The following is a 27,687-nucleotide window of genomic DNA, read 5'->3' on the forward strand; positions in this document are numbered from 1 at the left end:
CTAACTGGGATGAGGGAAGTGAGGGGCTCGGAGGGAGGGACTAGACGGGACACTCTGAGGGACGGGCACGCTGCTATCTCTGCCCCAGCAGCGGGGTGCGCTCTCTGGGAACCTCGCCACGCGCGCTTTAGGGCTTTTCGCCGGGTCAGTCGGCATTGGACAGGGAAGGCTCGAGCGGGAAAGAGCGGACGCCAACCCATTGGCTGCCGTCTACGTCCCACCTTCTGATTGGCGGCCGGGTGCCGTCCCGTGGCGTAGTCGTTGTCGGCGTTATCGCTGCAATGGCGGCTGCGGACGAGGGCGGCAGTGTGTGGCTCGGTCGGAAGCGTTCAGTCTCTACCTCGGAGCGGGCTGGGACGCTCCCGTGTTTCGTTCCCGAGCAGGCGCGCGGCGCCGGGACCGCGTCTTCGCTCAGTAGCGCCGAGACGTGGCCGCTGAAGCGCTACGGCCGCTTTGTCTCCCCGGGAGACCCACCCTGTGGGGCGGGAGCTTCGGTTTCTTGGAAGGTGAGGCCTGGTTTGTGCGCTGGGGCTTGGTGCCCCGGGCGGAGCTGCACCCGCCGTCACTGCCCTGGTTTCCGGAAGCCTCAGTACTTGCCCCCAAACGCCCGTGTATCCGCCCCATATTGCGGGGCCCCGCCTTATCTCTTGCGCACCCGCACTCTGCCCCAGCCTCTCTGGACCCTCCAGTCTCTTGTATACCCTCAGTCTGTGCACCCAGGCACTGTGGCAACTGAGTCTCCCTTGCACCCCCACTTTGTGGTCCCCTGTCACATTCACAAATTATGTGTAAACATAAATATCTTAAAATTAAACAGTATTTGTTACCCACTGATTTTATGGATGTTTCCAACTTGAATGGGAAGCAACAGGATGGACATGAAGTGTGTGTGAGAGAGAAAACTGCAGAGGACACGGTGGTGGGCAGGAGATCATGATAAGGGGACTTAGATCATAAGTAGGGCCCTACCAAAGTCACAGCTGTGAAAAATGTGTTATGGACCATGAAATCTGATCTCTCCCATGGATGCTGGGGTTCCTACCCTGAGTTCCAGCTGCTGCTAGTCCTGGCTGAAGATGGGGAGAGACCAGACTTCCTTGTCCCCTTCTCCTTCAAGGGCTGCTCAGACCCACCTCTGGTCTCTCCCCCAGCTGCAGGAAGCTCTGTGGCCAAGGCCATATTAACCTTTTGTGGTCCCCTATGTAGTCATTGTGGGATCAGAGTGTGGGACTGGTGTGGTCGTGCCATAGTATACCCGATACTGAATCTGAGACACTTTTCATTTGGTCACATACCTCTACATGACTGTATGCTTTGCCATACACAACTCCCTCAGCCCCCAGTTTTTCTCATTGAGCTGTACACCCATGTGGGTTTACCAGTGTCCACAGCGAGTAGAACTTTCATAGTGATCAGGGAAACTCTCCACGGATTTATCTCCTTCCTCATTCAGCCCTTCTATATAGCCATGTCTCCAGTACCACCCTATGTCACCAGTCACAGTATGTGGTCCTAGTCTCAGCTCAAAGTTCCAAAGCCAGCAGATACTGGATCAATTCTGACAAATCCCTCCCTCAGCATCTATCTTGCCATTTGAGCAAGTCACTTGCAAACACCATTTCCCCAAAGTGAGGACTTAGCCCTTGGGAATCTGAAGACACCAGCCTCTCTCTCTCTCTCTCTCTCTCTCTCTGCTCCCATCTACATGCTAGTCTACTACCTGATCACCACCACCCCTCCCCATGCTCGTTTCCTTTCTACCTTGGACATGCTCCCCAACCAGCTAGGACTCTTCTCCTGCTACAAGCCTGACCTGCTTCCTCTTTGCCTGCTTCCCTTGATATTTCTTTCCTACTGGTGATCGCTGTTCCTTGAGGTTAATTCCAGTTTCTTTATCTGCTCTAGTTTAATGGTCCCCAGTAGTCACAGAGCCACCTGCAGCTTCTCTGGCTATAGCCATGGGGCCAATTGCCAGAGGCCAGCCTTAGATAGCTGCAACTACTAGTCAAGGGAGAGGTGACAGTTCCAAGGCTGAGCATGCTTGAGCCTTGCAATGGCGTCACTAGGGATTCTAAATCCTCAGCACTGGCCCTAGGCAGCTGCAGACTCTGCAGTTAAGTGCTTCCCTCCTCTAAGCCATGTCATTAAGTACTTGAGATGCCCATCACCTGCAGCAGAGGCCACTGATTCCCACGCATCCCTCAGCTAGCACATAGTCGTGCAGAAAGTGCAGCCTGAATGATTTTCAAGGCTGGGGTGCCAGGAGGTTCCCATCCTTGAGCAGCCGTTCTGCAACAAGCTCACATGGCCCCCCTCTGCTGTGGGACTAGGACCCTCTGAACACAGTGGATTTACCCTATGTATAAACCAGTTCTGTCCAAAGCCTGTTGAAGTGTGTGGGAGTCTTTTCATTATCTTTAATGGACTGTGTATAGAAGCAAAGGACCCCATTCTAGACTCTAGGAGCAAAGTGCATTCTATGTTGCACTGGTTTACTATTATAACGGGAAGGTCTCACATTTCCTAGTGAATAAGCAACACCTCCTACAGGACCTAACTTTTTCTGAGAGGCTTCCCACCCAATCACTAAATGTAAACCTGCTTTGCTTACAAGGGCTGAAAATATCAGGTAGTATGATCACAAAAGCAAGGCACTTCTGTGCACATCCAAAATTCCTATTGAATTCAGAACACAGACAGGACTGGTTCCCACATGGTTACAGAACTGCAATAAAGTGGAACAATTTGCAGCTTGTGTGATTGGAGGATAGCTGGATCCATATTATAAGAGTGTCCTACATAAACGAGGAAAAGTTGAGGTGCCTTTGTTATTCTTTTGTTCCACTCTGGGGAACTTGCCAATGCAATATTACTGTCTTCCTTTTAAACAAACAAAACTTAAAAAAAGGGTAATGGCTGTTGAAAATAGCAATTCCAGTCCTAGTTAGCAGTGCGGAGATACCAGCATTTGTTGCTCAATTTTATCCTACTTTTTCTACAGCAAGTTACAGTGGATCAGCATATTTGATTTGGGAGAAATGAAGTAACAGCAGCCTAAATTGAGCTTGAGCACTCCTAAATTTTGAGTGTGTTCAAATCTGGAAGGCAGGTGCTAGTTTCCCTTTCTGAATATTAGATAAATCTGGAAAGGAAAAGCCAATTTCTGCTTCTGTGGCTCAGATGTGGAAATCCTCCAATGTGCCTGGTACTGTATCTAAAGCTGCCTAAGTCCTCTAGTAGAGCCTTCCCTCCCTTACTTATCACTTTAACTTCTGGTGGGATCCACATACCTCCCTTGCTAGGCTTCAGAAAGAGAGAGGTACACTGTCCATTTAGTCCACCCAATTCCTTCTTTGGGGACTGCCAGGTGAGGTCACACCATCATCCCTAATCCACTATGAGGAAGTCTTCTGAGGGTGATATCTGGGTCAAAGCCTTCTACTTCTTGGGCATACTTGTTCCCCATTCACAGTGCCACCCCCTTCTAGCAGCCAGCTCTCCATTCACAGCAAGCTGCAGTGCATGTGGTCTCAGCTTCCCCACTCCCTTGCCTGGTGATAGCTGCTGAGGGAATGCTGAGAAATGTAGTTCCTTCCCTGCTCCAGAGCCGGTTCTATAGGCAGGGAGCTGGCCAAGGAACTACAGCTCCCAGGGCCCCTTGGGTTCTCAGCTCCCATGCTGGATCCTTGCTGCGCCGAGGCTCACTCTCACAGCCTTCACTTCTGCAGCGCTGCAAGAGGGGAGGAAGTGAGTGTTATGGGGCTCATTCTGGTAAATCCGGTACTGTCCGCAGCTCGAGGTGAGCTGTCACCTCCCCGCACTGGCATGGGACTGCCAGGATCACCAGATATATGGTAACCCACCCCCACATATCATATGACTTTCACTTTGGCGGTGGCGGTGGCTTTAGAGTGGGATGCCTGACCAGCAGCCTTCCTCTCTGGCTTCCCAGCTCTGAAGACAGTGCCTCTGCCAGCAGCAGGGCAGAAGTAAATGTGGTAATCCCACAACCTTCCTACAATAACCTTGCGACTCTTTCACCCTGTCCACCTTTTGGGTTTGGAGGGACCCCCGTGGTTACAACATGTGAAATTTCAGATGTAAAGATCTGAAAACATGAAATTGACTAATTTTAAAACCCACCGGCTGTGAAATTGACCAAAATGGACCATGAATTTGGTATGGCCCTACTCATAAGCTTTTTAGAACTGGGACTTGAAGTTGTTCTGTTTGTACAAGCCAAGCACGCCGGGGACCTTGTCTATGATTGGGAATCCTAGGTGCTACTGCAATACAAATAATGAATCATAATACTAGGGTTCTTTGCCAGGGTCTCCAACTCTTGTGATTTTTATCACGAGTTTCGTGATATTGGGTTGCTTTCTCAAAGCCTTTAGAGCAGGGGTGGGCAAACTTTTTGGCCTGAGGGCCACATCGGGATTCTGAAACTGTATGGAGGGACACACCCAGGTAGGGAAGGCAGTGCCTCCCCAAACAGCCTGGCCCCTGCCCTCTATCCGCCCCCTCCCACTTCCTGCCCCCTGACTACCCTCCTCAGAACCTCTGACCCATTCAACCCCCCCTGCTCCTTGCACCCTGACTGCCCCCTCCCAGGACCCCATCCCATATCCAACCCCCCCTGCTCCCTGTCCCCTGACTGAGCCAACCCCTATCCACCCCCCCTCCCCCTGACAGCCCCCCCAGGACTCCCACGCCTATCCAACCGCCTCTGTTCCCTGTCCCCTTTCTGCCCCGCCCCCTATTCACCCCCCAGCCCCCAGACAGGCCACCTGGACTCTCACACCTATCCAACTGCAACTGTTCCTTGTCCTCTGACTGCCCCCCGGGAGCCCCTGCCCCTTATCCAACTCCCTCCCCACCCCCTTACCATGCTCCTCAGAGCACCAGGACTGGTAGCCGTAAGTAGTACACCGTAAGTAGAACATTCCAACGGGGAGCAATCTAATACACTAGGAAATTGCTCCCCATAGGAGTGTGCTACTAATGGTGTACTACTTGCGGTTGCCACTCCTGGTGCTCTGTAAGTAGCACATTCATATGGGGAGTAATTTAATACACTACACCCGTTGGCTCTTGCAGCCCTGCTGCCCACAGTGCTGGTGGCATGGCGAGCTGAGGCTGCAGGGGACGGGGGCTAACCTCCCCGGCTGGGAGCTCAAGGGCTGGGCAGGACAGTCCCACGGGCCGGATGTGGCCTGCAGGCCATAGTTTGCCCACCTCTGCTTTAGAGTTACATGAATATGCTAGAATCTCAGCTTTTATTAAAAAAAAAAATTGTAGCCTTCATGGTTGTGGAGATAAGCTTGAAAGCACAATCCCCTAAAAGTGCAAAAGTGAGAAGGAAAACAAAAAAACTCTACATGTCTTATTTTTAAAGCCAATCATGATTTTGGGGTCATCATAGAAGATTAGGGTTGGAAGAGACCCAGGAGGTCGTCTAGTCCAACCTCCTGCTCAAAGCAGGACCAACCCCAACTAAAGTATCCCAGCCAGGGCTTTGTCAAGCCGGGCCTTAAAAACCTCTAAGGATGGAGATTCCACCACCTCCCTTGATAACTCATTCCAGTGCTTCACTACCCTCTTAGTGAAATAGTGTTTCCTAATATCCAACCTAGACCTCCCCCAAATCATGAACTATGATTTGAATACTTGGATTTGGCATCACTGAGGTGCAGAGCTAGAGGGTACCTCTTCTGGGTTGCCTCTGTGACTAGGCTTCCAAACAGGCAGCTTCAGCAGTGCTGAAGTGCTCCAATATGTGAAAATTGAAGTTTTCAAACCATCATTCTGTGAAGAAAATTTAGATAGAAATTTAATAGCACACTGCCATTATGTTGCCTAGGAATATCTTGAAAACCCACGTTAATTTTGTACTTAGTGTTGTAAGTCCTGAATGTACCAAAATCTCTTTTAAGAGAAACAAACAAAACCAAACACTTCTGTACCACTACTCAAATCCAGTAGTCCAATCAAAAGGTGGGAGAAGGGGACTTGAATGTAGGATTCATTATTGGTGTCTAGTTGCATCCATAAGTATGGAGTTGCTACTGATGCTGCCATGATAATAAAATGAGAGCACTGGACATGCTTGAAAGTGAAGTAAATCGGAGTCTGAAAGAGATAATTGGGAAGTATATAGGCAGGCCTAAACTTTGATCAACCTGTTCATTCCTTGATACAAAACACATGCAGGAACATGTTTGGGCTTGCATGATGTTAAACCTCTCTTCCTGCTGCATCTTTTTGCTCTTTGCATGCATTCTTAGACATAATCTTTGGTTTATTCCATGACTTTTGTACAATGTCTTTTTTTATTCTGCTTGTTTGAAATTTTTAATAAGAATTTTTTAATGATGGAAGCTTATCCTTTGCATTAAAAGCAAAAATAAATTAGTTTTTTTAATCCTCTGAAGATTCCCAAGGGATTTCTTTCTATTTAGGTGATTTTATCCTTAAAAATGTTCACATTTAAAATAAACAGTAAAGACATAGAATGATTGCTCTACTTAATATTTAAAATTAAATGTAATGGGACTTGTCCTTGAAAAGAAATAGGGGCTTTGACAGTACAGAAATATACCCTGGATGTTCTTAACAAATAATTTGAAATAGCCTTTTATGATTTAAAATGAAAAGTATTGGACTGGATTGTCCATTGCCCAGCACTTTGGGTAGTAGTCATTCATACTGATAGAAAGGGTATGGAAAAGGCTAGTAAAACAGAATGGTAATGATTTACGCTGACTTTGCATTGGTGTAAATAAATGCACAAAAGAAGTGATGGGTTGTTTATCCTGTATCAGGATATTTGGGCTATCTGAACTGTTAGTGGTTCTCTTTGTGCAATGATTTATCCTTGTAAAATCTCTTGTGGTCTTAAGTGTAGCAAAATGTGGTAGCTGCAGCTAAGGTAGCTCTTGATTGAGTGTCTTAAGATTTAATGGAATTAAGATTTGATTATAGAACCATAGAGTCATAGAATATCAGGGTTGGAAGGGACCTCAGGAAGTCATCTAGTCCAACCCCTTGCTCAAAGCGGGACCAATCCCCAACTAAATCATCCCAGCCAGGGCCTGACCTTAAAAACCTCTAAGGAAGGAGATTCCACCACCTCCCTAGGTAACCCATTCCAGTGCTTCACCACCATCCTAGTGAAAAAGTTTTTCCTAATATCCAACCTAGACCTCCCCCACTGCAACTTGAAACCATTACTCCTTGTTCTGTCATCTACCACCACTGAGAACAGCCGAGCTCCATCCTCTTTGGAACCCCCTTTCAGGTAGTTGAAAGCAGCTATCAAATCCCCCCTCATTCTTCTCTTCTGCAGACTAAACAATCTCAGTTCCCTCTGCCTCTCCTCATAAGTCATGTGCTCCTGCTCCCAAATCATTTTTGTTGCCCTCCACTGGACTCTTTCCAATTTTTCCACATTCTTCTTGTAGTGTGGGGCCCAAAACTTGACACAGAACTCCCGATGAGGCCTCACCAATGTTGAATAGAGAGGAATGATCCAGATGATTTTTTTTTGTATCAGTGTTCATTTCTGTTGCACAATATGCAGTCTGTACTGCCTTCAGGTGTGTAATGAACTTAGAAGTAGCCTATGTTGTTGAATTTCACAGTACTCAGAGATGATCAGGGATCAGTTCTGGGTCTGGTTCTGTTCAATATATTCATCAATGATTTAGATAATGGCATACAGAGTACACTTATAAAGTTTGCAGCCGATATCAAGCTGGGAGGGGTTGCAAGTGCTTTGGAGGATAGGATTATAATTCAAAATGATCTGGACAAACTGGAGAAATGGTCTGAAGTAAATAGGATGAAATTCAATAAAAACAAATGCAAAGTACTCCACTTAGGAAGGAACAATCAGTTGCACACATACAAAATGGGAAATGACTGCCTAGGAAGGAGTACTGCGGAAAGGGATCTGATATCATAGTGAACCATAAGCTAAACAGGAGTCAACAGTGGAGCACTGTTGCAAAAAAAGCAAACATCATTCTGGGATGTATTAGCAGGAGTGTTGTAAGTAAGACATGAGAAGTAATTCTTCTGCTCTACTCTGCACTGATTAGGCCTCAACTGGAGTATTGTGTCCAGTTCTGGGCACCACATTGCAGGAAGGATGTGGACAAATTGGAGAGAATTCAGAGAAGAGCGACAAAAATGATTAAAGGTCTAGAAAACATGACCTCTGAGGGAAGATTGAAAAAACTGGGTTTGTTTGTCTAGAAAAGAGAAGACTGAGGAGGGACATAACAGTTTTCAAGTACATAAAAGGTTGTTAGAAGGAGGGAGAATTTTTTTTCCCTTAACCTCTGAGGATAGGACAAGAAGTAATGGGCTTAAATTGCAGCAAGGGAGGTTTAGGTTGGACATTAGGAAAAAACTTCTTACCTGTCAGGGTGGTTAAGGACTGGAATAGTTTGCCTAGGGAGGTTGTGGAATCTCTATCATTGGAGATTTTTAAGAGCAGGTTAGACAAATAGGTGTCGGGGTGGTCTAGATAATACTTAGTCGTGCCATAAGTGCAGGGGACTGGACTAGATCACCTCTCACGGTCCCAGCCCTATGATTCTATGTAGGGAATGAATACTTTGGAAACAATTTCATGTTGGATAGTGCTGGTAACTTCACCATAATCACAAATGATGTTTTGTGTTACATATGTCATTAAGAATATGGACACTGATGTGATTTCATAAACCAATACACCTCTACCCCAATATAACACTACCCGATATAACACAAACTTGGATATAATGCAGTAAAGCAGCGCTCTAGGGGGGCAGGGCTGCGCGTTCCGGTGGATCAAAGCAAGTTCGATATAACGCGGTTTCACCTATAACGCAGTAAGATTTTTTGGCTCCCGAGGACAGCGTTATATCAGGGTAGAGGTGTATTTTGCTGTTTACACTTTTTCATACGCTATATATTTAAAATAAACAAAAAGAGTATTAAACTGGGGGGAAAAGTTTAAAAGACCTAAGCCTTCCTTTTACATGTCTATAAATCTTTTTGAACAAAAAGAATGTCAGTGGAATAGCTACTACTTTTCTTTTTATTTCAATTGATCTGAAAACCCAGTCATGATCAATAGAATTTTGTCAAATGTCTCTATTGTTCAGGATCTTCCTAAATATATACTGGGAATGTAAACTATATGGGAATGGACTGTGTCTTTCTTTTTATTTTGTACGGCAGTGAGCAGGCTGCACAGGGAGAGCCATCTGTGTGCATTCAATATTCATTCTTGCATAAATGTTTAGTTTTATACCTTGGAAAATTGGAGTTTAAGTACTACAAGTCTCATAATTTAGCAGGATGAAAGCAAAACCAACCCAGAAGCAGTAAGGCATTTTTAGAGTGGCAAAATTAAATGCAAGAGAGGGCTCAGGACAATCTGAATATAAAAAAGATTTGCTGGAGTATTGTGTCCATCAAAAATCATAAAGTTTAGAAAACCTAATCTGTGAGGAAAGGTTAAAAAATCTGTGCATATTTAGTCTTGAGAATAGAAGACTGAAAGGGGACTTGATAAACAAATATGTGAAGGGCTATTGTAAAGAGGATTGTAATCAATTGTTTTTTATGCCGACTGAAGGTAGGAAAAGTAGTAACGAGTTTAACCTGTAGCAAGGGAGAGTTAGGTTAGATATTAGGAAAAACTTTCTAACTATAAAGATAGCTAAGTACTGGAATAGACTTCCAAGGGAGGTTGTGGCATCCCTTCCATTGGGGGTTTTTAAGAACAGACACCTAATGACAAACACCTATAAAGAATTATGTACATATAATTGCCTCAGCATAGAAGGCTGAACTAGATGACCTCTTGTCATCCCTTCCTTCCATACACTTCTAAGATTCTGAAATCTAGATCAGTAGTATAAATATTGGTTGCCTGAAAAATTAACCATACAAATTTTTGAAGTATGATTGTTGCTGAAACGTTATTAAAAGAATCTGGGTGAATCAACTGGCCTAACTTCCTTTCATGTGAAAGAAAAGAAATGTTATATTCTGTATCAAGCTCTTTGCATGACAGGAGATTGAGGGTTGAAGGGAAGAAAGTCAATGTGAATCTTGCTTACTGCAGCTCTGCTTATTATAGAGTTTGTCAGTACTCCAAAGGACTTTAGAACTGAACAGCAGTACAACGGAAGATTGACTTGTACTATCATTATCTTGTTGCATAAAATTGATTAAATTGAGCAGCAACCTCTGTATTTAAATATCTAAATACATCATTACCACTTTAGATTGAATTGTTCATGAAATCATAATTAATTGTTGAACATAAATATTAAAATTAATAAAATAGTGGTTCATCATTTTTCCTTCTTTCACAAGTGGTTTGTGGTATCAAGAATGCTGAGAACCACTGTTTCAGATGAAAAATTTCAAACTTCGTTACCTAGAGTTAGGTATCTAAATCTATATTTTGGTGCCTAAATAAGAGGTCCTTTTCAGAATTAGTGAGCATTCTAAACTCCCATTGTTATCAATAGGAGTGGAGTGCTCACTATCACTGAAAACTAAGCAGCTTCTTTAGTTGCTTAATTTCTGGCACCCAAGATTGAAAACTTTGGCTTTACCTGTACCCATTATACTGGCAGTGGGATATACAGGTTTCTTGTTTATAATTGATTGCTCTCTTGTGTGTGTTTTTTTGTCTTTTTTTTTAAAAAAAAGGTTTTGGAGTCAAATGAAGAATCAGGCCATCTTATTCTCACCATTGTTGTATCTGGACATTTCTTCATTTCCCAAAGACGGGCAGTACAGGTAGGTTTTCAGTTTCATGTACTTAAACATATTTCTCAACTCAAGTTAGTAATCAGTCTTGATTCTTTTGTCCTTCCTCAGTTTAATGAGGTCTGTTACTGAAAGAAAGCAGTACCAGTTTTACTTAGCACATTCAAATTCACATGGTGGAAAAAGTTCTCTAAACTTATCTATATAATATTTAAAGTGCACTTTTCTTTCCCTATTGAATAGTAGTGTTTTTCTTGTGTGACTGACAACTAAATTTAAAAAGTGTCGTGAAACTGTCCCACTGGTGTCAAAGAATGTCATTGTCAGCAATATGCTGGATACTTTCACATGTATAGTTCACCTATTTGAGTATATCAGGTAAAAATGTAATTGAAAAATAGTTACATAAAATACATTCTTAATGTGATAGATTAACAGAGATGAGAGATGGTTTAAGTGGCGTTTAGAGTTATTCCTCGATGATGGGGGTGCGGGGGAATTGTGTTTTTAAATGGAGTGAGCTGATATGATTTAAAACACACCTTACAACCATGTGTAGACAGGTAGACTTTGAAATTGTTAGTTGATTGTGCTGTAGCCTAGGTTACAACACAGCCAGCTTGTATGATTTTAATGAAGTCACAATGACACCAGAGAAGCCAGCATCAGAGTCTCAGCCAGAACAGATTGATTCTGTGCCAGGAGGAGCTTGCAGAACTCCTGATAGGTAGCTTTAGGCATGACTGACTGGGTCTGTGCTGGGAACTAGGATCAGGCATGCTCAGTGTATGCAAGAAACTGACCAAATCGTGCTCTAGATTGTGCAACAACATAGAGTAGAAACCCTGCCTGGTGAATTTTTGCCATAGAAATCCTGTGGTCCAAGGCATTGCTGGGTGAGATGCTCTTCTAGAAAGGAACTACATGTTCACCTAACATCTACCGTGCCCTTGATGCTTAAATTTGGCTTGTACAGTTTTGCTTTAGTTTTACACTTCTTGTCCTCCCCTTTAAAGAGTTACACAGCTCTGACCCACGTATGTACTACTAATATGTACTAATTCTGCTTCCCTTAGTTTATTGTTCATTGCTCTCTCTTACACTGCTCCTTAGAACTTGAATGATCTACATCTCTTCCCTAAAAGTTTCCCCTTTCCAGTGTCTTTACAACAATGACCACACTTCTGCACCAATCTTATAAAATCTAAATTATCGTTTACACAATGAGTATCATGCTAAAACAATCTAATATTGTTTTATTAACCTCCCTCTTGATGCATTCTCTCCCTGTGTCATGTAATATCTATTCTATATTGTAAGCAAATGTTAAAATGATTAAACAGCTGCACTTAAAAAAAACTACCGTGGATTAAATATGGTTGATCTGGAAATACCTCTATGGTTTGTCATCAAGATGTGTTCCAGTTCTTGCACAAACTATTTTGGAAGTTGCAAAGTTTATTTAGACTGAAATGACATTTTTGTTTGCAGTATCATTTTTCTGGAGAACATCAACTGGTACCGTTACACATAGTTTTCTGTTTTGTCTGATTTTTCTGAATTAAATGCCTTAGAAAACAGCCTTTATTTAGATTCTAGAACCTTTTTGAAAAATCATATTTTTTGTCTAAGGAGGACCTTAAGTAATCACAGAACATAGGATTATAGGAGTTACAGGATAGATTTGATTTTAAATCAAATTGATTTAAATCATGATTTAAATCACGAGTCAGGAAGACTTGATTTAATCATGGATTTCTACATAAAAGTGCATTCTTGTTGGTTGTTATAACCTTAATACATATTCTTCACAACTCAGAGATAGATGTAGGTTTCATTTTTAGAAGGTACACACTATACATTTTTAAAGTGATTTCTTTTGAAAACTTTTCAGATTAGTTTTACATCTATATCAGAAAATGAATGATTGTTTGGTTATTTCATTTTCCAAAGGTAACTGAAGCAGAAATTAATTTAAGTCATTGGGTGACTGTGACGTTATTGACACGAACTGTGACAATATAGACCATTGTTGCAACCAAGATGCTGTAGTGGCACCAAATCTTGTACAAAGGAGGTCAAGTAAGGTGTCTAAGACAAGGTTATGATTTGCTGGTTATGATTATACTATCTGTATGCATGTATCATTTTTGTATTTAAAGTTATAAGTATTGGCGCTATACTGTCTGTATTTCAAACTTGTGCTATGCTTCTGGGTGATACCCCAGACAATTTGGCATCAGCACTGCCTAGCCTGCTTGATGGCCCATTAAGGACCATCAGCTATACAACTGACCCATTGAGAGAAGGCAGATACACCTTGTGACTCAGCAAGGCATGCAGGGACATGCCTATGGACAGAACTCTAAGGTTTTTCCATGCCATGTGCTGGATAGCTTGTCTTTGGAACAAAGAAAGCAGAGGCCACATGGCAAGAGACTGTAAAAGGTTGCTGAATCTCCTCCATCTTGTCTTCAATCCTGCTTCTTACTTCTGGAGGAACCTTGCTGCAAACTGAAGCTCTGAACAAAGGACTGAATGACCCATCCCAGCTGTGGATGTATTCTAGAGACTTAATTTGAACCTGCAGTTTATTCCATCACTGCTACAAGCCTGAACCAAGAATTTTGCCATTCCTGTACATAACTGATTCCATTTAACCAATTCTAGCTCTCATCTATATATATTTTTCTTTTTATGAATAAACCTTTAGATTCTAAAGGATTGGCAACAGCGTGATTTGTTGGTAAGATCTGACTTGTATATTGACTTGGGTCTGGGGCTTGGTCCTTTGGGATTGGGAGAACCTTTTTTCTTTTACTGGGGTATTGGTTTTCATAACCAGTCGTCCCCATAGCGGGTGGCAGTGATACTGGGAAACTGGAGTGTCTAAGGGAATTGCTTGTATGATTTATGGTTAGCCAATGGGGTGAGACTGAAGTCCTCCCTGTTTGGCTGGTTTGGTGTGCCCAGAGACAGCATCGTTACAGGATCCACAGAACCAGGCATAGTTGGCAGGATCCACAGAACCAGGTCAGTTAAGCTTTGGATCAGAACGCCATGCTATCCAAATTGGAATTTCGGTATTGAGAGTTTTGTTGGTTAAAGATCAGTAACCATGAGCCAGAAAGCATCAGCAGAAGCAATAAGACTGCAAGCCCTGAGAGACAGCCTGCAATTTGAACATAATAAAAAACTGGCAGAAATTTGAATGAGAGAGAGGCAAGCCTTGGCCCAGCTGGAGAAAGAAGCTAAGGAAAGGAATACTGAATTGGAAGAAGCTGCGAAATGAGAGGAAAGGGCTCATAAATGGCAAATGGAACGACTGGTTGCTGAGGAGAGGATTGCCAGACTTAGGCTCCAAGTCAAAAAAGCAATTGAAGAACCGCAGAAACTGTGTTCTCTTGGAAGTCCAGTTTATAACAATGTTGGTATGCTATATTACTCTAAGCAGTTTTATATATTTACCCATTATGCTATGACCAGGGGGAGGGGGACACTAACCTGGGAAAGGTGGCAAATAGTTGTTTGTCTGTGAGGGAAGTTTCTGAATGTCTGTCTAATGTCTCAGAAGTGAATTTGGAATTAGATCAAGCACAGAAAGAACTCATTGGTCAGGAAAATGTTTCTCAGGAGCAGATTAAAATGGATGGTCAGGTTAAAGCCCTAGCTGAGGAAGAAAAGGGTAGATTTTTGAAGGGAGAGAAGGACAAAGAAAGTTTGGATGAGCCTAGGCAACCTTGTGAGCTGATGGCTTTGTCTAATCAGAAGTTTGGGAAGGCAAGAACAGTGGAAGATGAGTGTCCCTATACCTTACCTGTTACCAGGGCTGGATTAACTTTTTCTGGGCCTGGCTCCAAACATATTTGTGGGCCCCCCTGGGGAATGATGGTAAAAGGGGCCAGGGGCAAAAGCAGAGTGGGGCGGGAGCTAGGGTTGGTCCCTGGACCAAGGGAGGGGCCAGGGATAAACTGGAAGCGCAGCAGGGCTGGGGAGGGGGTAAACAGGATTCTTCCCCCCCCCCCCCCGCACGCCTGCCCACATAGAGCGGGTACCTACCTTCTCCCTGGTTCTAGCTCATTCTCTTCATCTCTCTCTGCACTGAGCTGCCCCTCCTCCAGTGTGACAAAGTGGGAATGTTCTTAATGTTTTCTCTGAATACTGTGTGGGTGCCTCAGTTTCCCCTATGCATTTCTTAAGTATCTAGGTGGTGGGATAAGAGTGTGTGATTGTTGCAGAGCGCTAGGCAGGTGTGATGCTGTCTGCACAGAGAATGGCTGACACCCTGTCTCCTGGCAGCTGATGGCCTGGGCCCCTCCCCTGCAAGGTGCCAACTGAAGGTGTTGGAGAACAAAGACATCCAGCAGCAGCAGGACAGGTTCTCTTCCAGCCCTCTGGGGTGGGTGTCGGGAGTGCGAGGAGCGGAGGGTAATGTGGTTACTCCTATAACTGGACTTTTAGTTTTCAGTCAGCACTGCTAACCGGACACCCAGGTCCCACTTTCTACTGGAGTTTCCAGTCTAAAACTGGATACCTGGCAACAGGGGTGCCAGAAAAGCCTGAGGAGAGGAGGGGCAAACAATCATTTTTAAAAGTGAGAGGGCTAAGCCTTAAGCAGTGGGAAGCAAGGGGTGGGTGTGGGGGTGAAAGTAACTTAAAGGACTTACCGGTATGCTGGAGTCCTGAGCAGGGCTGTGGCCTCAACAGGAAGAGGCATGGTCTTTCAAGATTTAAAGGCCTTGGGGCTCCGGCTGTGGCTGGGAGCCCCAGGGCCATTAAATCACCCTGGAGCTATCAGGGACGAATTAAAGGGCCCAGGACTCTGGCCGCTTCAGAACTCCGGGCCCTTTAAATCACCACGGGAGCCCTGCCACCGCTACCCCGGCCCTTTAAATCTCTGCCAGAGCCTGGCTGCTGGGGCCCCAGGGCTCCAGCAGTTGGGCTCAGGCAGAGATTTAAAGAGCCCGGTGCTCTTGCCACTGCGGGGAGTCCCGGGCCCTTTAAAGTGCTGCTGGAGCCCTGCCGCTGCTGGGGTAGCACCGCTGAAGCTCCGGCAGCGGGGCTTGGGTGGCGCTCTAAAGGGCCTGGGGCTCCCCACAGGGCTGGAGTTCCAGGCCCTTTAAATCACTGTCACAGAAGTACCGTACCGGTTTACTTTCACCTCTGGGTGGGTGGGCTAGGGAGTGGAGAGGAGCTAATGGGCAGGGCCGTGTCTGCTGTACTGCCCAGGTAGGTTGGCGACTGTGGGGATCAGCTGACACAGTATCCCCTGCCTAGGTGACGTGACAGCCAGTGGTGGATTTAGAGTTAATGGGGTCCCCGGCCCTGTGCTCAGCTTCATTTTTTGGGGCCGCTCCTAGGGACCCAGCCAAGAAAAAGAACACTCTCTCTCCTCTCCCCCCCACCCCCACTTTTCATTCTTTTTTTCTTCATCTTCCTCCTATAAGTAATAGCAAGTAAATGGAAATAAAGTGAGGTACCTTGATTGTTCTTGTAGTCTAACTTATTTTTCAACAGACCACTTGAAAATTGAGGAGGGTCTCGATGGACCACTTAATGATCTTTCTAAATATTGTAAAAAAAGTTGGTGTGCAGGGTCTGGGCAGGAGCTAGGGTGAGGGACGGGGCTCAGGTTTGGGGCAGGAGGTTGGGGTGTGGAGCACTTACCTGGGGTAGCTTCTCTTTGGTGCGAGGGGTGCAGGTGGGAATGGGGTGTGTGTGCAGGAGCTCTCGTTTGGTGCTCAGGATGGGGGTGGGGATGTGTGGGGGGGTTCATGAGTCAGGGCATAGGGTGTGGGAGGGGGCTGTGTATGTGTGTGGAGTGCAGGGGTCAGGGCATGGGACTGGGGAGGTGTGAGGAGGTGCGGGGGTCAGGGCAGGGGGCTGGGGGCATGTGAGGGGTGCAGGGGATTTGTGTCTGCTAGGGAGAATGGCAGTGTAACTAGGTTGCTTCCAGTTAGTGTCATGGCAAAGTCCCAGAGACCAAACAATTCTGGTGCTTATATTTTTTTTTGCCTGTTGTTAATGTGTTGCTGGGAAAGGGTGTAGCAACTCTGTCTAATCAAGTTGATACCCTCGCCATGGAACAAGGAGAGCCTAAAGGTAATTTGATTGTATTACCCACTGATAGTGTGGAAACTTGCAACAAGGTGGAAATAATTCCTAAACTTGTATATGTTGAGCCTGCCAATTTGCATGTCACCAGTGACTGTGAGGAAAGTTGCAGAGGGAAAGAGAGTACCTCTAACCTTTTATCTAGTAAGTCTATGAATTTGACTGAAAGGGGATTGTGTAGAAATCTGCCTGATGAGCCAAAGGTAATCCTGGATGTATGTGAGACCCAGAAAGAATCTATTGTTGCTCAGGAAAGTGTTCCTTTAGAGCAAGCCCTAGGTGAAGAGGGTAAGGGCAGAATTTCTGTGAGGGGTGAATTGTTGCTTAGAGAAGCTCCTAGGGAAAGGAATCCTCATGGTAGTCTTTGCAAGCAGTTTACTGCAACTGAAGGGTGTGGAAGTGATTTAATCAAAGAAATTTCAGTTTCTAACAGCCAGAAATTTTCTGTTGTATATGGATCCACTGACTTTCCTAAGCTATGTAAGGTGTGGATAGCTTTAAGAAGGGCTCAGATATTGTAAAAGCTATTAAGTTGAACAGCCGTATAACCAAGTGGTTGTGCTTAACCAGTTTATTGTGGAGACAAGGTTGTTGAGAGAGGAATGTCTCCATTGAGATTCTTTAAGTAAGCAGTCTGTGGGTACGTCTACACTACGGGATTATTCCGAATTTACATAAACCGGTTTTGCAAAACAGATTGTATAAAATCGAGTGCGCGCGGCCACACTAAACACATTAAATCGGTGGTGTGCGTCCATGGTCCGAGGCTAGCGTCGATTTCTGGAGCGTTGCACTGTGGGTAGCTATCCCGTAGCTATCCCATAGTTCCCGCAGCCTCCCCCGCCCCTTGGCATTTCCGGGTTGAGATCCCAGTGCCTGATGGGGCAAAAATCATTGTCGCGGTGGTTCTGGGTACAGCCTCATCCCTCCCTCCCTGAAAGCAGCACACAACCGTTTCGCACCTTTTTTGCTTGGTGAACTGTGCAGACGCCATAGCACAGCAAGCATGGACCCTGCTCAGCTCAATACCGCAATCGTGGATGTTTTAAACACCTCGCGCACTCTCGTGCAGTATATGGTGAACCAGGACCTTCAAACCGAGGCGAGGAGGAGGCGGATACGGCAGCGCGGCGATGACAGTGATGAGGACGTAGACACAGAATTCTCTCAAACCGCGGGCCCCGGAGCGTTGCAGATCCTGATGGTAATGGGGCAGATTCTATCCATTGAACGCCGATTTTGGGCCCGGGAAACAAGCACTGACTGGTGGGACCGCATTGTGTTGCAGGTGTGGGACGATTCCCAGTGGCTGCGAAACTTTCGCATGCGTAAGGGCACTTTCATGGAACTTTGTGACTTGCTTGCCCCTGCCCTGAAACGCCATAATACCAAGATGAGAGCAGCCCTCACAGTAGAGAAGCGAGTGGCGATAGCCCTGTGGAAGCTTGCAACGCCAGACAGCTACCGGTCAGTCGGGAATCAATTTGGAGTTGGAAAATCTACTGTGGGGGCTGCTGTGATGCAAGTAGCCAAAGCAATCACTAAGCTGCTGCTACGAAAGGTTGTGACTCTGGGAAACGTGCAGGCCATAGTGGGTGGCTTTGCTGCACTGGGATTCCCTAACTGTGGTGGGGCGATAGATGGAATCCCTATCTTGGCACCGCAGCGCCAGGGCACCCAGTACGTAAACCGGAAGGGGTACTTTTCAATGGTGCTGCAAGCACTGGTGGATCACAAGGGACGTTTCACCAACATCCACGTGGGATGGCCAGGGAGGGTTCATAACGCTTGCGTATTCAGAAGCACTACTCTGTTTAAACGGCTGCAGCAAGGGAATTACTTTCCAGACCAGAAAATAACAGTTGGGGATGTTGAAATGCCTGTCGTTATCCTGGGGGACCCAGCCTACCCCTTGATGCCATGGCTCATGAAGCCATACACAGGCAGCCTGGACAGTGATCAGGATCTGTTCAATTACAGGCTGAGCAAGTGCAGAATGGTGGTGGAATGTGCATTTGGCCGTTTAAAGGCGCACTGGCGGACATTACTGACTCGCTCAGACCTCAGCCAAACCAATGTCCCCTATGTTATTGCTGCTTGCTGTATTCTCCACAATCTCTGTGAGAGTAAGGGGGAGACCTTTATGGCGGGGTGGGAGGCTGAGGCAAATCACCTGGCCGCTGATTACGCGCAGCCAGACACCAGGGAGATTAGAAGAGCACACCAGGAAGCGGTGCGCATCAGAGAAGCTTTGAAAACGAGCTTCATCAATGGCCAGGGTACAGTGTGACTGCTGTGTTTGTTGATGAACACCCAACCCCCTTGATTGACTCATTCCTTGTAAGCAACTCACCCTCCCCCTTCGAGTACAGCTTACTTATGCAAATAAAGTCACTCTCGTTTAAAAATCACGAATTCTTTATTAATTCATTATAAAAAAGAGGGAGAGAATGAAGGGTGTGGTTTGGGAGGAGGATAGGAAGGATGGAGAAGGCCGTTAAAAAAATTTCACATTAACGACAGCCTTCTGGTTGGGCTGTCCACGGGGGTGGAGTGGGCGGGTGCACGGAGCCTCCCCCCACGTGTTCTTACACGTCTGGGTGAGGAGGATGTGGAACATGGTGAGGGTTGAGGGTGGTTATACAGAGGCTGCAGCGGCACTCTGTGATCCTGCTGCCGTTCCTGAAGCTCCACCAGACGCCGGAGCATGTCAGTTTGATCACGCAGCAGCCCCAGAGTTGCATCCCGCCACCGCTGATCTTCCTGCCGCCACCTCTGATTTTCCTGCCGGTCTTCCTGCCGCCACCTCTCATCTCGGGTGTCTCTCCTGTCCTCACGTTCACTGGCATCTTTCCTGTAATTTGATACCACGTCCTTCCACTCATTCAGATGAGCTCTTTCATTGCGTGTAACTTCCATAATATCCGAGAACATTTCATCTCTCGTCTTCTTTTTCCTCCGCCTTATCTGTGCTAGCCTTTGGGATGGAGGAGGGACGCTTGAAATATTTGCAGCTGCATGAGGGAGAGAAATATTTAAAAAGATACATTTTACAGAACAATGGTTATACTCTTTCACAGTGAACAGCACTATTCACCTTACATAGCACATGTGATTTCCCTACAAGGTCGCATTTTTCATCTTAATAGTGAGTGCCTGCAGCTCTGGAGTTACAGATCTCACAGACACAGGTCCAGGCATCAGAATTCAACTTGCATGCGGCCATGGTAAGCCACTGTCTTTCAGCTTCTGCAGTGATTTACCCCTCCCCCCAATGCATGGCTAATACCACGCTAGCTCCCTGCTAATCAACACCCTTCCCACCCCCACCCCCCCACCCACTGCATGGCTGGTAGCTTGGGGAAGATCGCCGGTGACCAAACACAAAAAAGATCATCGGCATTTCACTCCTCCCCTCCCCCCGCTTGGCTACGTGCAGGAATGTTTTTTTTTTAAGCTGCTGCAGTCCACGAACCCAGTAGGAAAATGGCCATTCCCCTTACTTAAATTCCTGATTTTTAACCAGGTTATCCTGAACGATATCACTTTGCTGAGGATCACACAGCGAGATAAAGAACGGATGCTTCTTGAATGCCAGCAATCACCGGGACCATACGCTGCTATGCTTTGCCATGCTATGATACCTGATTACTTGCTACATGCATGGCGTGGTAAAGTGTCCTACCATGGTGGGCGGAACAAGGCTGCCTTGCCCAGAAACCTTCTGCAAAGGCTTCTGGAGTACCTACAGGAGCGCTTCATCGAGATGTCCCTGGAGGATTTCCTCTCAATCCCCGGACATGTTAACAAACTTTTCTAAGTAACTATACTGTCTGCGAATGCATCCCAAGTCCTCAGGGCAAATCAATCATTAAAAAATGCTTGCTTAAAAAACAATGTTTGCTATTTGCAAAGGTACACTCACCAGAGGTCCCTTCCATGGCGTCATTGTCTGGGATAGTTGCTTGGGAGGAGGGTAATTCCGTCAGGGTCAGAAAAAGCTCCTGGCTGCTGGGGCTCACGGAGTGCTGTGTGCTCTCTGCTAGGTCGTCCTCCTCTTCTTCATCTTCATCTTCCCCGTCTGCATAATCCTCAGACATGGCAGAGATTACAACCCCCACCTCGGAATCCACGGTCAGGGGTGGGGTAGTTGTGGCGCAGCCCCCTAAAATTGCATGCAGCTCAGCATAGAAGTGGCATGTTTTTCGACCTGCCCCGGACCTTCCGTTTTTGCTTCTTTGGTTTTCTGGTAGGCTTGTCTGAGCTCCTTAACTTTCACTCTGCACTGCACTGAGTCCCTGCTGTGGCCTTTATCCGTCATAGCCTTAGAAATTCTTTCAAATACTTTTTCATTTCGTCTTTTGGAACGCAGTTCTGTTAGCACTGAATCCTCTCCCCATATAGCGATCAGATCCAGTACCTCCCGTGCAGTCCATGCTGGAGCTCTTTTTCGATTCTCAGGAGACTGCATTGTTACCTGTGCAGATGAGCTGTGCGTGGTCACCTGTGCTGATGAGCTCTCCACGCTGGGGAAGCAGGAAATGAATTTCAAAAGTTCGCGGGGCTTTTCCTGTCTACCTGGCCAGTGCATCCGAGTTCAGAATGCTGTCCAGAGCGGTCACAGTGGTGCACTGTGGGATACCGCCCGGAGGCCAATACCGTCGATTTGCGGCCACACTAACCCTATTCCGATATGTTAATCCCGATATTAGCGCTACTCCTCTCGTCGGGGAGGAGTACAGAAACCGATTTAAAGAGCCATTAAAATCGATATAAGGTGCCTCCTAGTGTGGACGGGTGTGGCGTTAAATCGGTTTTACGCTCCTAAAACCGGTTTAAACGCCTAGTGTAGACCAGGCTTGTGCTTCAGGGTCTAAGGACAGATCTGGTTACAGGTGTTTCAGAGCAGAACAGTTTTATGGCTGAATGCTTAAGAATGCAGGGGAAAGCAAGCAAACTCTCACCCTTAGGTACTTTGAATTGGTTTAGTATTGCTTTAAAACAGAATCCAGTCTCTAAGTTGCTGGTGGTGGTAAATTCACAAACAAGCAGGGAAAAGAGCGTCTGTGTAGATGTTCAAAGCACAGAGGTATTGCTTGTATGACTTATGGTTAGCCAGTAGGGTGAAACCAAAGTCCTCTCTGTTTGGCTGGTTTGGTGTGCCTTAGAGGTGGAGAACCACCAGCCTGGGTCTGTGACTGCCCTGCTGTAAGCAATTTGTCCTGAATTGATACTCTCAGTTGTTTCCCGCCAGAGGCAGCATCGTTACAGAGGTGAACTATCTCCAATTCAACAGGTTAATCATTAATATTTGGAGGATTTTCTTGCCATGCTGTATTAATAAACAGATATTTAAATTGTTTTATTTAACTAAAACAACGTTATGTATTCTGGATGTTTTTCTTCAATGGCAAACATAATATTTTAACAAAAAAAGCATACGATTTTTAAATTTAGTTAAACATTCAATATTTTTAAAATCAGGTTTGTTTTTGTTAAAATTGTTTTTAATTAAAATAGTTAAATGAAATATTTTTTTAAAAACAAAAATTAAATTGACTATGTCAGCCAGGTCAATGTGAGAAACTTAAAATATTGGCTTCTGCAGCTAACTCAGTCGTCTTCACCTTCATTTTCCTATTTGTTCTTAATCTGGGAAAGAAAAACAAGCTTTCTTGTTTTTTCAGGTCCCAAATGATTTCTCAATTTGGAATGAATTAGTCCAAAGGAAGAAACTATTCGTTCTACACCGGCAGAAGAAGCTATTGCTGTTAAAAGTGAGATTATCACTTCAACAGTCTCTGAATCCAAGTGCTTAAGTGACTTCCACCAGTTCACCGGTTTGACTTTCTTTAAAACATCATCAGCAAACATATATTTCTTGAATGGTTCACCCTTAGCTCTGAAGTTTATTATAGTTGGTATTATGGAGGGATGATTGCTGGATGCCCATGTCATAGCCAAATCCTCTTCTTCAGCGGTTAAGGTTTGACCCTGGTACCAAGTATTGAGAATATTTGCAAGAAAATGAGCTGCAGATAGTGCTTGTCCCATTTGTTTTTTTAATGCTTGTAATTTAACTCTGTCATTGCATATTTCTCTTTTTAAGATCTCACTCAGTTCCTTCCAAATTTCAACAGCGTCAGCAATAAAACAGCTATTTCCCTGCATTTTGTTCAAGACTACAGAAATAGGCTTCAGGGTACTCAGCAGGTGTTCAACATTTCTCTTAAACCCAATGTTGAGAATTTTGGCTGTGACAGTGCCATCTATTTTTTCACAATTTTGTTCACAAACTGTCATCCGATTATGCCAGTTCTTGATATAGTGCTCAAAACAGTCCACTACTGAGTTCCATCACACGTCTTGTGGGAGAGTTAGCTTGGTTCCTTCCACTTTTTTCAGAGCAGCTGCTGCAAAGTGGTTGTTATGGAAGTATTTTGCAATTTCAACAACATTAGCCTTTATTTCTGGAACACTTGAAGTCTTTGGGTAGGAGGCTCATCAAATGAGCACTGCAATGGCATGTTATTAGCTTGGGACTCTCTTCTAAATAATTTATTCTCATCTTGGATACATTTGCAGCATCGTCTGTGACCAATTTTTCCATAGTTTGTTATAGCTTTTTGCTGCTACTTCTTGTAAGTATTCTGTGGGTGCATTTCCTGATGTATTAATTGTTTCTGTAAGGAAGACATTCCCTTCTGTTGTCACACAAGCACATACAACAGGATCATTGTGGACATTGCTTCACGCATCAAGACTCAGGTTAACAATTTTACCCTCTAGACCTTTTGCATACTGCTCACTTTCTCTTTCATACACTTTATCCAGCAATTTGCCTGTGACATCTGCTCTGTTGGGTGGACTGTATCCTGGTCTTAATGACTAAACCATGTTAATGAAGTGTGGGTTCTCAATCATATGGAAAGAAGAGTCTGTTGCATAAAGAAACTGGGCAGTTTTTTCATCACTTACCTCTTTTTGTAATCTGTTGGTTCTTATCACAAACTTATCTATGGTTGTTTCTGGATGATGGAGATTTTTTTTTCTTTTAGCCATAGTATATCACCTGTAGCAATGTGACATACATGATGTGACTGAAACACTATCATTGACAGATAACTCTGAAACTATAGAAATTGATGGTGATCTTAAAGGTGGATAGTCTTCAGAATCCTGTTTGTTGAGAATGGATTCTCTTAAACAAAATAGGTCTATGCAATTATTTAATTATTAGTACACCGCTCATTTAGTATTACTCATTGCATTCACTGGCACTCAGTACTACTTTAAAGGTGAAATTGTAAAAGGAAGATCTGCCTATTTTAGCTATTTATTTTTTATCACAACTTCATCTGAAATGATAGTACCACAGAGTAACAACTATAGTTTTTGCTCAAACATGAGAATTCAAGAATAGTCCAGAAGGAAGACAGGCAGTCCTTAAGAAAGAAGTATGAAATAAAATAGTTTACCAACCTGAAGGTCCTGCATGTTCAGACATGTTTTTCATCTTCAGCGCAGCTTCCTCCTGAAAAGGAACACTTCTCATGATGATGTTTTATTTGGGCAACCAGGCCTTGCATTTCTTTGTTGCACTGTTTGCATTTTGCACGTATGCCTGCCTTACCCACAGGTAGAGGAACTTCATTAAAATATTCCCAAACTGAGTCTCTTATGGCCTGCTGCCATTATAGGTTTTCCCTTCTAGTGAGAGAATGGTATGGTGGATCTCAAATCAATGAAAGCTACACTCAGAAAGACCTCAAGTCTTCTGGAATATGCTGCTCAAACAGTTTCACTTTTGTTTCTACTGCCTGTCCCTCCCGTCTCACATTTATCTGCTTGTCCAGATCTATTCCACCCCCAACAATCTTCTGTTAATTGAATTTATTGAAACTTTTCACTTTTAGAGAGAGGTAAGGGATTGACTCTGTGTACACAAATTTGCAGAGGGACAGTAGGGTTGAGGTCTGTTATTTCTCACCTCTATATATTATTTATTTATTTAAAAACATGTTTTGCTGTTAACAAGCATGTTATCTCTGGAGACACAAATCCAGAGTTTGAGAACTGCAAAACGTAAGCATCTCTGATGGTATCTTCTAGATTGAGCACTGAGTCCCATTGGGTAGATAGAAAGATTAACCTAAATAATCTATACAGAAGCCCCTGGAACCCCATAACATTGGGTCCCTAATCCATGAACTATTGGAACTCATTTACAAAACTTTTCTTAAACATTACATGAATATATTGTTTCATACTATAGAATTAGAATTTATAATCCCTATTCCATGATGAGATATCTTTGAGCTATAATGTATCTTAATATAAACTATCTTTACATAGGTTTTTTCCTCAAAAAGCGTTTTATCAAAAAAAATCCAATTAAAAAAAATCCAACTTTTTTTTTTAAATCATTCATTTTTATTCTCCCTGGGGAGTTACCGTACTCAATTGGACCATGGTGCCTCAAGATCACTGTCTGTCTCAAACGGGGGGCAGTTGTTTTAGAGGCAGGTGCCAGAAACCCTGCAGCAGGCATTTTTGAGTTTATCTGCAGCCAGTGAAAGTGTCCTCCTAACCACAGTTGCCAACTTTCACGCAGTAAATAAGCACCCCGACTTTCATAATAAACCAAAAATCAAGCTAATCCCATTTCAAAACAAGGCCAAAACAAGCCAATCCCCAAGAACCCCAGCACTCTAGATCCCCCCGGCATACAGTCTGGGACTGTGGTGGGCCCGCTGTTCACCCTTGACTCTCTCCTCCCCTTGCCCCTGCTTGCTGGGAGCTGATAAAAAAAAAAGCAACAAGCTACAACAAGCAACAAGCTGCTACAAGCCAAAAATTAGCCAACAAGCAACTCACAAGCCAATTAAGCCAAAAACAAGCCCAGTTTTTTGTGGTTTTTCTTTTTGCGGGTTTGGCATGTCTGCTCCTAATCCTGAATTGTTGCATTTTTCTATTATTATTTTATTTCTAATTTAACTAATCATGTAATTTCATGTCCTCTAACATTAAACAAATAATAGACTAAACTGTTTTGCAAGTCCAGAAGAGCACTGTAGAGACAAATTTTAATGAGATTTTTCTGGCTTCAGCAATGATAGAAGAGCAAGAGCAGAAAATAGGAGAATTTAGATACATTACATTAAAAAAATGCGGGGGATCCCCTTTTTGCCCAACTGTAACAAAGGAAATGTAAGAATATTTCAAACTGCAGTCTTGCCTGTTTTAAACAAAAAATGAGTTCAACTACCGTAATATTACACAAGTGTTGAACCAGAATGGAATAAGAAACCAAATGCAGCTAAATCAGCACATTAGATTGAAAATGGCTCACTCTGTACCTCCTATTTTTCCTAATGTGATAAAAGGTTAGAACAAGATTGTTCTTCGATGGTGTGTGGGTGTGTTCACTTTTATGTTGATAATTTTGTGGATAGATTTTTTTTTAAAAGTCCACCAAGACATCAGAGTTAAATACTGAAGTCTGAACATAAAACTTCTATATTTTAGATGGAATTTACATCTCAGTTTACTATAGAAGAGTGATGAGTTCAAGTTTGATGAGACTACAAGCTTGGTTGATAAAGGTGTTTGTATTGGTGTAATATACTTAGATTTCTGTAGGGCATTTGACTTAGTACTATGTGACTTTTGATTAAAAAGATACAAAATTAACATAGTTGCACAAAGTGTATGATCTATGTGCTAAGAATGACTTCTGGGAGTATTTCCTGATCTACCACTGCCAAAAATATTTGTAAAATAATTATATCTTCACACATTCTGTCACTCTTCCTTTTCTGCTAGGTAACAATTCATTTTCTCAGTTCAAGTTGCAGATTCTAGAATTGTGCCCATGAACAGTCAGAGGTGTGACATTTTGCAATTAGAAATTAAAAAAAAACATTAATTTATTGCCAAACGAACTTACATAAAAGTAGTTTATCATTCAAAATCAACTATTTTAAAGCAACTGGACCTGTGTAACGTTTCATGCTTTGAAAAATAATAAATTGTTGGTTCCTCTGGCCAGAATAAGAGAATCCTTGTGCTCCATGATAACTTCCAAAACAGTAGTTTAAAACGTTTGAGGATGCTTCAGAGTGAATTATTAAAGCACACTCCCATGCAGCTGTAATAGGTAATTGGTTGCTTGCAACTTCAGTGTTGCCGTCAGATGCACACAGAACTAATCACTTTGCCTTTTGGTGGTGTCATAGAATATTAGCAGTAAAGAGTTTTGAAGGCTTAATGTTTGTCTTTTTTTTTTCTTCAAGCTGGACACTTGAGAGACAAGTCAGTAGTTGAAAGTGTGATTGGAGTTTCATTCTAAGCCTAATGTTCACAACTCCTAACTTTACACAAGAATGAGATTTTCCTTTGGAGCCCTCTGTGATTAATGTGAAGACAACATTTTCTAAAATGTCAACAGCACAGAAAAAATATTTTTCACATAATATTTGAACTTAAAACTTACAAACAATTATTTTTAAGTTCTTAACATAGGTCTCTGTCTCCAAGTGCAGCCCAGCAGACCACAGCTATGCCCAAAGGGTAGGAATAAATAGTTTTCAGAATGGAGAGAGGTAAATAGTGGTGTCTCCCAGGGGTCTGTACTGGGCCCAGTCCTATTCAACATATTCATAAATGATCTGGGAAAAGGGGTAAACAGTGAGGTGGCAAAATGTGCAGATGATACAAAACTACTCAAGATAGTTAAGTCCCAGGCAGACTGCAAAGAGCTACAAAAGGATTTCTCAAAACTGGGTGACGAAG

At 43.9% G+C, this 27,687-nt stretch overlaps 1 protein-coding gene across 5 annotated transcripts in view; it reads left to right on the forward strand.

The window, feature by feature from the left end:
• The first annotated feature begins 263 nt into the window (after positions 1-263).
• REC114 (REC114 meiotic recombination protein) overlaps positions 264-27,687 on the forward strand; it is a 175,267-nt gene continuing 147,843 nt past the window's right edge. For all 5 annotated transcript variants that reach the window (XR_005585464.1, XM_039491425.1, XM_039491423.1 and 2 more), the window contains exons 1-2: positions 264-506; positions 10,720-10,809. Coding sequence is in view for 4 of the 5 variants with exons in the window: in XM_039491425.1 (XP_039347359.1) it covers positions 282-506; positions 10,720-10,809 (315 nt within the window). In the remaining variant the exon portion in view is untranslated. The remainder of the gene's footprint in view (positions 507-10,719; positions 10,810-27,687) is intronic.

The sequence above is a fragment of the Mauremys reevesii genome, linkage group 10 (assembly GCF_016161935.1).
Source record: "Mauremys reevesii isolate NIE-2019 linkage group 10, ASM1616193v1, whole genome shotgun sequence".
Classification (NCBI taxonomy): Eukaryota; Metazoa; Chordata; order Testudines; family Geoemydidae; genus Mauremys; species Mauremys reevesii.